The following is an 11,799-nucleotide window of genomic DNA, read 5'->3' on the forward strand; positions in this document are numbered from 1 at the left end:
ATGGTGCAGGCTGAGAAAGAAACAAACTCGATCATTAGCATACTGGCTGCTGGTGGTTGACTGTGCATAAGAACTTAACACTTATTGTCAGTTAGACTCAACTTGTTGTCAGTAGAAGAATTTGGAAACAGAACACGCTGTCATTGATAACGTGACGATATATATTTTTTTTCTCAGCTTGTCAGCAGTTCTCAGCCTCTACAGGAAATGTTTCTGCTGTTAGGAAACTCACACAACACTTGTGGTGTCTCTGACCAGAAGTAAAAAAGGTTCCAGTAGATCGGTGTGTTTGTGCTGACAGAAGCTGTTAAAACTGCTCATAACATAACAGTTATTATTTCTGTATAATTTTCCCACTGAGCCTTTTTCTCTGTCTCTAGTTTCTCGTACGTGCTGTCTAATCACATCTCATTTCCTGAACAGAGTAGGTCTCATAATACCACTTTTCTCTTGTATTCTGCTCTGGGGCACATGCAGATTATAGCACGCACACAAGTCATTCAAAATTAATCAGTACTTCCTCTTTGCTAGAAGCAAATTAGCTCTCCAGTCTGTCCAACACTGACAGTGGTTAGAGAGAGACAGAGGAACAGCCCTCAGATCAGCATCTTTCCTGACATTGGACACATGAACATTCAGGACTCTCGAAAATTGACAAAAACGAAAGGCAATCACTTCTGAAAAATAGGTAGAACCTGATTCAACATTTCTGAAGAACTGAAAAGAACTGTCCAAGAAAAACACATTTACCTCTGTTGATACATATTAATGACAGATGGCTTGGTTTTATGTGTCAAGGTTATGAGATGTGTCTCTGTAATGTTTGTCTTACAACAGAAGACAATGGCGCTTTTTTTGCGCTAAATGGAACCAAAGTATTTCACAATAAATAAATAAATAAAATAAAACCAAAACTGTCTCCATGGCTGCAAGAGAAACACTGTTTGTTTTGGTTGGCCAAAACATTTGGTTTATTTGATGAGGGGGAAATTTACTGTAACTGTTGAATTGTATGAACGAGGCATTGAGGCCTGAATATAGAAATGGACACAAACACAGACACATCGTAGCATAGTGGCATCATGGATAAGCCATGGACAAGTCTGCACAACAAATTGGAGATAAGCTTATGTCGGCACAGAGACTACACATGCACCCTCTGATGATGAAATTTACATCACGCGGACCCTCGTGTACTTGGAAAGCCTAATTACAACACCCTTTACACATACCAGACACAGACTATTCATGGAGTGGTTGCTGCAACAAAGTCACCTTACTTATTACACAGTGTTTGCAACTTTTTTTGGTTTTATTTTTGTACTGGTTTTTTCAGCCTTTTCCCATAGGCTGTGATTATTAAACTAACATGTCTATAATCTTATAAATACATTTAACTGTTTCTCACTCTGAGTAATTCTAGATGACTGTAAAAATTTGAATCAGATCACTGCTGGTCATTATCCTACAGAAAAATACTGCCGTGAATATCTGCAGTTTTTATGGTTTGCTACATGTAAAGGCATGCATATTAATGAATATATAAATACATTTTTACAAAATGTACATTTTGATGTTATTTCATTTAAAAAAAGATAAACTAACAGATTAAATGCTATCTCTTAGTCTGGTATTTATCATGAGAGATAACAGAGTTTATGGCCTTTCTAGTATGGGATTATGGAATTCTGACACTTATTAGTTTAACATAACTCAAGAGTTTCTATGATTTATTATTGTTTGGCCCTCAGCTTCAGGTTGATTGTTTCCTACTGAAGAGGCAAATCTTTAGAAACAACTCACAAATATAATGTTTAATTATTTAAAAAGTGGCTCAGTAATCCACATTAATCCACATTTGGTGCTCTAGTGAGTATTTGGGACAGCAGGAAGGCGTGTGTGGGATTGAGACTAAATAAACAACAGTGTGTGTATTCATGGTAATGAAGGAACATGCCATCCAGTGCAACGAATATGTTTTTAATAGTTTTCTGACAACAACGGAGCACTATGGCAGACAGAAGGAAGCTATATCAAGCTTTGTATGCTTTCACTGTTGGTTTGGTCTGTAAGTGGGACTTGTTGACAATAAGAATAAAATTAAAAAGAATTTTAAATGAATTAAAAATGACCCACCTTGTCTGATTTTGCTAATATTTTTGTGAAAACATTCCACCATGTTGTATTCCCAAAATTGTGTTTTATGAACCTACCATTCAAGTTTTTTTCTTATTCTTCTCTATCAAAGTAAATCAGTCACAGTGTCGTGTCCAACAGTACTTTTACACTGTAAACAGGATCTGCTAAGAGTTCATTTGGCATACTTGCTTGCCGATTTGGCAAAATGTGAACAAAAAATGCCAAACAAACAAGGCTCAAAAGAAAATAGCAGCTCATTTGATGAGATCTTGCCCTCTTGATGGTTTGTTTTCTGTCATATTGGTTCCCAGTATACGAGTTAGCATGTTTCCATCTATCGGTTTAGCAAAAATATTTTCGACTTACTCTGTTTTAACATAAAAATCAAATTTCATACAAGATGTTAAAAAAGAGAGCAGGAAAACATTGTAAAAAAACAAACAAACAAAAAAAAATAAACCTACACAGAACATTCAGTTACAAAGAAATCACTCTGGATGATGTTTAATTGCAGGGGGACCACAGTGAGTTTACTGTAAATTATGGCTTTAATTACTTTTGGGGTGGAGGTGAAAAATTACCCTCCTATGCCCTCTGGACCTGATTAAAATCACCCCACCTCCACTTGAGATATCAATCCAATCCAAATGGGGCTTTAGCCTGCTTCAGCTACTTCAGCCAGCTAACATTAACCAGCTAGTGAACGTTACTGTTGTTCTGGTGTATTGTTGTATCTTAGAAGCTAAGCAGTGTAACTCTTATTGGCTATCCAGCTAGCTCACTGAAGCAATGTTAAAAATTATTGATAAATTAAAATATTGTTAATATTTTCAGTCATCATTAGAAAGGGTACTTTTTGACCAGTTGAAGGGTGTAGATTCCAATAACTGTGTAAGGGTTTTACATTTTAGCTATATTACTTTTACTTAAAGGGATAGTTCTGACTATTTGAAGTGGGGTTGTACAAGATACTTTTCTATAGTCAGTGTATTACCTAAAGTAGATGGAGGTTGGCATGCCCCCAGTTTTGAGAAGCAGCAGGAGTAGGGAATTAAGCAATGTATTGCTGTGGACAGGGTTAGTAGCGAAATGTATATTAGATATCTAAAAAATTAGTTTAAATGGACGCTATATTTAGAATAATTTCACAGCTTTATCTCACTGTCAGACAGACTTTTTTGACCAGAACAGGCCATTATATAAGTCAAATATCACTCTCTCCAAACCACCACACTCCATTGGCAAAAACAGAAATTTTACCTTGCAGAACACAGGAGCTGCTAGTCTACTGCTGCCTCGATCTGTCAGTTTGCCTGCCAGACCAGCAACACCTGTGTCCTGTGAGGTAAAATGAGTGTTTCTGACAATGGAGTTTGGTTGATTTGAAGAGAGTGACTGGAAACCACATTTATAAAAGCTTAAAACTGTGGTTTCCTGTGAGAAAAGTCTGTATGGTTTGAGGAGAGCGATTTTTGGCTGATTTAATCAGAAAAGGCTGTCTGACAGCAAGGGAAGGTGGTAAAAAATATTCTAAATATAGTGTATAACTGATACAGTTTTTTAGGTATCTAAAATCTGTTTTGCTGCTGACCAGGTGGCAAGTCAACCGCAATCTACTGAAGGTGATACACTGACCAGTCCCTCTTCAAACAATCTGAACTATCTGTTTAAGTTAAGTGTTTGTTTCCATGTAGGCACACCATTAAAAAACAGCTCATGGGATAACTGTCAGTCAGTTATGTCGCTGACTGACTACATGCCAAAGATCACTGACTGAGTGAGCAGTCAAACTGGAAAAGTTTGACACCAGAGGCTCCTGAGCTGCCTGCTGTTTATGTTTAAATCTCAAGAGCACTGATGAACTTATCATCTAAACTGGTAGTTACACTATCCCTATCTAAATCTTAATTGCTTTCGAATACTCCTGAGGTGGCCCCTGAGTGCTTCTTCAGAATCTGATGCGATATATCACTGGAGGAGGTTTTTTTTTACTGCACTTTCTCTGATTGCAACTGCATCCAATTATCATTTCCCTCATTTAGGGGAAAAAAAGGAAATGGATCTAGTTAAGAAGGTGCCTGGCTGCGGTCACTTACCCAGCCAGTAGTGCAGGTGGTAGAAGAAGTTGTCCTTCTGTTTGACAGTGTAGAGGATCACATAAGCATCTCCAGTGTAAAAGTTTCCATGCAGGCTCTCAGGCACAGGCACCAGCTCCAGGTTCTCGATCCTCCAGATCTGCAGGCCAGATGTCTTGCCGGCGTTGGTGAACTCTTTGTGTTGGAGCACCATGTCTGCTGCTGCTGCTGCTGTGAGGCTCTGAGGATGAGAGAGTGAGGATCCAGACAGGCGAGGTGAGAGGAGGTTGTGAGGAGGGAGGGATGGCTGAGAACAGGAACACACTGCCGCTCTGTTTCTGCGTACAGACTGAGTGAGTGTGTGGTGGCAGTGTTTTCGCTTCTGCTTTCTCCAGCCTACACACACACACACACACACACACACACACACACACACACACACACACACACAGTGGGTGTGTCCACATGCTGCCAACATACACACACCAGCATCCTTAAATACACACGCATGAATTGAGCTTTTCAGCACACCTTTAATTATTTGGTAATGGAAGAAAAAAGAAAAGAAAGAACTTAATGAAAAGAAGTATATTTCAAGAAATGTATATATACTCTTATTTTCTTTCTTTTTTTATTTTGCTGTCCTTGTGATACTTTACCAACACAAAATGTCAGTATTTGATATCCTGAGAATGAGACAAAAACTTCTGATTCTTCCTTTAAAGTAATACATTGTTTAGTATTGTATAAAATGTATACATAAAATTCAAATATAACAAAAAGTGATGTGATTCGAATGTACAGAGCATCATATTTTGGCCACTTGCAGGCAGCAACTTTGACATATCACCATCACAGTACTCAAATATTAGCTCCTGTTTATACTAACGTGTTAACACTCAACAGATCCAAGCCTATTGAGCCTGTTAACACATCCAACATTATCATTCATCTGGAGTTGTGTTTGTGTCCATCTGGGGAATAAAAATCCAACGTTCCCTCTCTTTTAGCTCCATTTTTGGTCTCCACCGGCTCATGAGGGAATATAGACTGTATATAGTAAACATGGACGTAGTCCTCTTGACGTCACCTGTATTTCTGCAGAAGCATTGTGAAGCTCAGTGTGATGGCTCTGGGCACCATCTGGGCAGTCTTAGTTGGGTAACCAACCAATCTCCATATGCAAAATCAGGCATTTTACTTTGCAGAACAGTGGAGCTGTTGGTCTACTGTTGCCTCGGTTGTTTGTGGTATTGGATAGCTGTGGCGAATTCAAACAATCTTTTCGATACACCAAAGTCATGCAACAACACAAACTAACTAACCAATCAAGGCAGCAGAAGCCCAACAACTCCCATATTATCTGAGCTTAAGTTACTTATTTTGCCCAAGGAATTTGGTTGGTTTGAAGAAAGTCATATGTGGCTTATAAAACTGTGGTTTCTTTTTAAATATTCTAAATATGCTTAAAATGATATTGATATGTCCGCAGCAGTACATTGCTTAGCTTCCTACACCGGAACTCCTGCTGCTTCTTTAAAGTGGGCGTGTGTCGACCTCATACAACCCCACACCAAATAATTTGAACTAACCCTTTAACCTCATTTTTGGAGCCAGCCTCAAGTGGCAATTCGAAGAACTGCAGTTTTCAGGCCTGGGTTGGTTGCAGCTTGGGAAATATCTGTCATTTTAGCCACTACATGTGTATGTTGTTTAATCTGCCTTCATCAAATATTAAACGATATGTAGCACATTTTACGGTTCCGTAAGTATTTAATCTAGAAAAAGCTGTATTTATGTATTTATACTATTAACAGTCTCAGTGGGGTACCAGTTGAGTTATCAAAACTGAATATTATAACTGTTTCTGTTAAACTGATGCAAACTGTTAAGCAAATACCCCATTATAAGAAAAAATTAATGGTTTAGAGCACACAGGAGTCTGGATTTAATGTTATAATTACCAGCAGGGTGGTTGCTGTACAATCAGAAGACAATTTTATTTCTACATAGTTCCACTGCCTGTGTAAACTGGCTTTTATTTTTATGAGGTGGGTTTCATGTTGGTTTATTAAGTGGCACTGAGGTTGAAGGCAGGAAACTGTCATGTGATATGATTTCCTCTGAGCCTGTCAGTAGATGTGCAACCTAAGGCTCACTACTCTTACATGTAGATTTTACAGTGAATATATACCTCCATACAATGTGTAAGAAGAGATGCTTGTTCCCTACAGTGTCTAACCTTCACTGCTATAACTCTGTTATAACAACTATAATTTTGTTGTACTCTGTTCCTCTGTTATTGAATGAGTATCACAGAGGTGATATTTGTCATTAAGCACGGTCAGAGCACACAGAGAGGGGGTGACAGTAAGAATGTGGCTGCAGGTAAAGTTCTCAGTCAGAGCGTACAGGTGGATGCTGGAGGTAGGTGACGCTGATGCAACACTGGAATGCGAACAACGTTAACAAGTTCTGCTGTTGCAAACTGAAAGCAAGAGAATAAAGAGTGACAGTTTGAACAGAGAGCTGAAATGTCTGTAGTAACATGAGAAAGTCCTAAAAAAAAACAAGCGTCCCAGTACACCTGATGGAGCACAGCACTGGTGGACTCAAGGTGGGGGCAGTGGAGGTGTGGGGTGATTGGCCCCCTTGTGCAAAAGGTGCCCTCTTGGATTCCTGTGGTGGTAGGATGGAATAAAATGCCCTCTAGTATGACCTTAAAGTGGACAAAACATGACAAAGGTCTCAGTGTACAAAACAGGATAACTGGACATAAAGTGATAAAATGCCATCTAAGGTGCGCTTCCAGTGGACAAAACATGATAAAGTTCCCTCTATAATGTCTGTCTGGTGGGCAAAACATGATACAGTGTCCTCTAGGATGCCTGTCTCAGGAACAAAACATGCTAAAATGTCCTTTAGGATGTCTGTCCAGTGGACAAAACATGATAAAATGTCATCTAGGATGTCCCTCCAGTGAACTAACATGATAAGATACCCTCTAGGTTGCCCCATCAATGGACAAAACATGACAGAGTGTGTATGTGTGTGTGTCCAATGGACAAAACATGCTAAAATGCCATCGAGGGCGCCGCTCCAGTGGACATAGCGTGGTAAAGGGTGCCTTCCAATGTGTTTTTACTACAGAGGTGTAGTAGTTGTTGTACTCTAAATCCCATGTTAAATAATTTTAATCTAAAGCAGAGATTGGAACTGTTTCACCATAAATGCATCATGACTTTCAGCACTTGTGATGGTTCCCCACTTACAGGTGGGGCCCCTTTTGTACTATAACTATTTTTGTAAGTCCACCTCTGGAGTACAGTGTGAGTGAAATGTTTGTATAGAGACTGCTAAACCACTGGATGCTAAATATTATGTATATTACAGTATTATACTATTTTGGAACATTATTAAATTTTCACTCATCAAGTGTTTTATTTGTGCAGAATAACACAACTACTCCTCAGCCACTCTCAGTGTATGTCTTTGCATTGCATTTACAAAGTGAAAACATGTGAACACTCACAGCTATGTGTTGAGGTTTGGGGTGGGGAGGTGAAGAACAGCATTCCAGTGAGTCAGAGACACAATGTAAAGCTGTAGTGCTATATGAAAGGCCTCAGAGTCATTAAAATCAACAGGGTTCAGTACCTCAGAACCATAAATATGCTCTTTAATTTTACTATAATCTGCCAACTAGATAATGACATCTCTAGTGTAGAGAGAGGTGCAGGATTAGTCTTCCAACCTTGAAAGTGAACCAACTACACAGCTAATAGAGCAACAGTCAGGAAGAAAAAAAAACACTGAATTTGTCAAAAAAAATATGTCAAACTATGTATGGTTGTTCAAAAAAATGTAATAGAACTGTATAAAAAGTTCCTAAAATATTAAAAAAATATATAATCTCTGATGCAGAATTCACAGGAAATATTCTGATTAAAGTTCATCCAAATCACTTGTTTGATACAAAATCCCTGCAGTTACTGTGTCATTATTTGGGTCAGTGTACAGTTGATCAGTTGATTTGTCCTGTTACTGTTATGCAGTGGATGAAGAATCTATAAAATATGTCAGTTCAGGTCATTAGTATACTCAATGCCAGAAAAGGATAAATGTTGTGTCTAAGATGTTACACAGCTTGTATGTAAAACGGCTAAATGCAAAGTGGGACAGATATGATTTCTAAACCAGAGTGGTTAGGAACTATTTTGAGCCAGAAAATGAAACTCTGGTTGTAGGTAGGCTGTGTCAGAATATAACCACTCGGTCTGAACAGTGTGTTACCACAATCAGCACGGGCATGTGGATGTTAACCAGCATGGAGAGCAGGCTGCTGCTGCTAGCTAAAACTAGTGGGTCTTACTTTTAGACTAGTCTAAATTGAAATTTGCATTTAATCGACAGGGAAAAACAAGAATCTAAGTGTGGTATGTGGTATGAAACACTGGTGGTGTGTCTGCTCTGCTGTCTCAGTGTCAAACACCACTACAACCTGAAAACCACCTGAAACATGCCATCTGGCAGCTTTATTGGACATGTCCAGACATGTTTGAGCCACCAGAGCACGGTGGCAGGGTGGTATTTTTTTCCCTTCTGTGTCGGGATGTTGGAACTGGAGTGAGCTGAAGTGAACTGCTGGACTGATTTGGACTGAGAGAGTTGCTGAAGGTATGTTTGTAACTGAGTGTCAGGGAATGTCAAATGTTGCTGAACACAGAATTCACAAACAGTTTAACAGTCTAACTCCAACATTCAGTAATCTATAATTCTCTGTTTTTCTGGTAACTATTTCTAACATGTATAATGTGTTTACTTGAGACTTTGTTCCCACACTGGGATCCCCTGATGCTGACTTTCAGCTGATGGAACAAACATTTGTCCTCAGATTTGTGTCTGTAGCTGGAGGCAAATATTATTTTGTCTCAGTGGTGAAGTGGCATTTTACAATTAGACTTATGCGATCCTATGATGAGATGCGTGTTAGTCATGAGCTTCAACCAAAACAACTCAATATTTGGAATTCTAAATAACTTTTCAGTCTTGTTACCACTCTCTTTGTATGTATACTGAACCACACCATCAAGAGCCTTAGCTATTTTTCAGCATCTTTTAGTTTTGTGGTGCTGTGTGGTAGTTTTGAAAAGTTTTACATTTTACATGTAACATACAAAAACACACTGTATGTCTACTGGATCCATCCTGAAGCCTGCAGCACGATCAGTGATTGGATAATACAGACCAATATACAACAGAGAAATAAACCAGGACAGATTCAAAGTATTTAAAATGTGCACATGTAACATTATGATGCTCATATTAATAAATATATGTTCATAAGTGAAATGCATGTCAAATGAAACAATAATACTACACTCTTAGAAATAAGGGTTCCAAAAAGGTTCTTCCTGAAGGGCTGAGGTTCTACACAGAACCATTTGCTTCTGAAGAACCATTTTTTGACAAGTCTTCATTGTAAGACTAAGAGTTCCATTAAAAACTCTGTTCATCCAGAGAACCCTTATTGGAAGAAAAAGTTCTTCAAAGATTGTTGGAAATCCTTGAGGATTGCTTCTGTCAAGGGTTCTTTGTATCTGAATATAAAAAGTTTGCTGGTAGAACCCCTTGGCGAGTTCTGGACAAACCTTTTGAAATATAAAAAGGTTTCCTGTAGAACCCCCTGACTGTGTACTAAAGAAAACTATAAAAGGCTTTTTGGTAGAACCACCTGGTCTAGAGACAAAACCCTTGGAGTATAAAAAGGTTGCCAGTAGAATCTCCAGAGTGTTTCAAGACAAAACCCTTAGAATATAAACAGGTTAACCATAGAACCCCCTTGGTGGGTTCTAGATAAAATAATTGGAATATAAAAGGGTTCTTGGTAAAACCACCTCAGTGGGATCTAGAAAAAAGCCCTTGGAATGTAAAAAGTGTCCCGCTAGAAACCCCTGAGTGTGTTCTAGATGACACTCCTGGAATATAAAGAGGTTCTTGTAGAACCCCCTGGGTGGGTTGTTGTTAAGACCCTTAAAAAGCGGAACAGTTCTGGATAGAACCCTAAGACAGCGTTCTGGGTGGAACCATAACACCATAGAAGGGTTCTCTGTAGAACCTCTGGTATGGGATTCTGGGTGAAACGTGTCATGGCTAGTTCTAGGTATGTTAGGTTCTAGGTAGAACTCTTTCAAAGGGTACAAGGTTCTAGCAGGACTCAAAAAGGGTTCTTCAGTGGGGACAAGCAAAGAACCCTGTATGGTTCTAGTTAGTTTTATTTCTAAGAATGTAGTCAGCAATCCATTCAGCCTTTCCATAAATCACTGACTGTAAATTATATTTAAGTTTTCTGCATAATCTGATATTTTCACCTCAACTCAAGAACATCACTGTTCTTCTTGAATGTGTTCAAGACTTGTAACACTAATGTTTTAGTCTTGATTTAGTTTTTTCCTCTTGACAGTACAAGCATTGTTCTAAATCTGCCCTGGTTTTGAATGACAGAATACAGAGGGTGAACTCTACTGTTTGAACAGCCCGAAACAAGAGCTTTATGTTAAGATTTGAAAATAAAGGTTAGAGGAGTGAAATCATTCAGGGTGATTAAAGACAGTCATGCAAAAACACATCATCAGAGTGAATCAATTTAGTATGATATGTGGTTTGATACAGTGATGTAATCATGTGACCAGCAGTCACCAAAACCTGACTACATTTCTATCAAGACTGAAACACTCTACAGACTCACGCATCCACAAAGTAGCACTCTGATACCCCGCGTGATTAATCACATGCTGAAGAGGATGTCAGTTTCCTGTGAGTAACAGAACCTTCCTCTATCACACACCGCTGACAGCTGGAGGTCACTCAGGACTTACAGGACAACTCTGAGCGACAACACAGCGAGACGTTTGATCTGATGGACAGCTGACCACTGACATGGTCTGACTGCTGCTGAGCGGTAATCTCATATGACACTGAGTTTTCAACTTGTTCTGTTCCTGAAATCACTTCCATTCTACCTGATTTCCGTTGGGGAGGGGGGATTCGATTTGCTCTAACAAATCACTAGAGACCAGTGCTTCCTGAATCTGACATCATCATAAGTAAATACTGATGCGTTGCCATACCAACATACCAGTTTTGCCCACAATCCATGGTTTTGTCTGGGTTTTGAGAGCGGAGCAGATATAACACAATTGTATTTTAAGGGGGATTTGATTTTTACCCTTCAATTGTGCAGGAAAACATATTTTAAAAGATCAAACTCTTGGCTATTTAACTTTGTAACCATATTTCATATTTGGCTTTGATTTAGAAGGGCTACAGAGTTGACATGTTATGGTTGAGACACATCTGATAGAAATATTATTGAATGCATTTGTCTTAAAATATAAAGTTATAGATATATATGGCCTCTAGTCCTGGATACCTTCTATTCTCAGCCATGAACACTCAGAGATGTGCTCAAAATAGGTTTTTATGGAAGTCTGGGGATATTACAATTACTAGTCCAATGGTGAAATCACTTAAAACAGTGTGCTCACTAACACCCACCCATCTATTTTATCTGAACAACCATTTT

The 11,799-nt window shown here is 38.7% G+C and overlaps 1 protein-coding gene across 1 annotated transcript in view; it reads right to left on the bottom strand.

The window, feature by feature from the left end:
• Positions 1-4,582, bottom strand: part of scin (scinderin) — a 29,363-nt gene extending 24,781 nt beyond the window's left edge. Inside the window, 1 exon segment of the mRNA XM_084738513.1 lies at positions 4,236-4,582. Coding sequence (XP_084594639.1) covers positions 4,236-4,428 — 193 coding nt within the window. The 5' untranslated portion in view covers positions 4,429-4,582.
• Positions 4,583-11,799: the final 7,217 nt, after the last annotated feature.

The sequence above is a fragment of the Lutjanus erythropterus genome, chromosome 16 (genome assembly GCF_056507025.1).
Source record: "Lutjanus erythropterus isolate fLutEry1 chromosome 16, fLutEry1.hap2, whole genome shotgun sequence".
Classification (NCBI taxonomy): Eukaryota; Metazoa; Chordata; class Actinopteri; order Lutjaniformes; family Lutjanidae; genus Lutjanus; species Lutjanus erythropterus.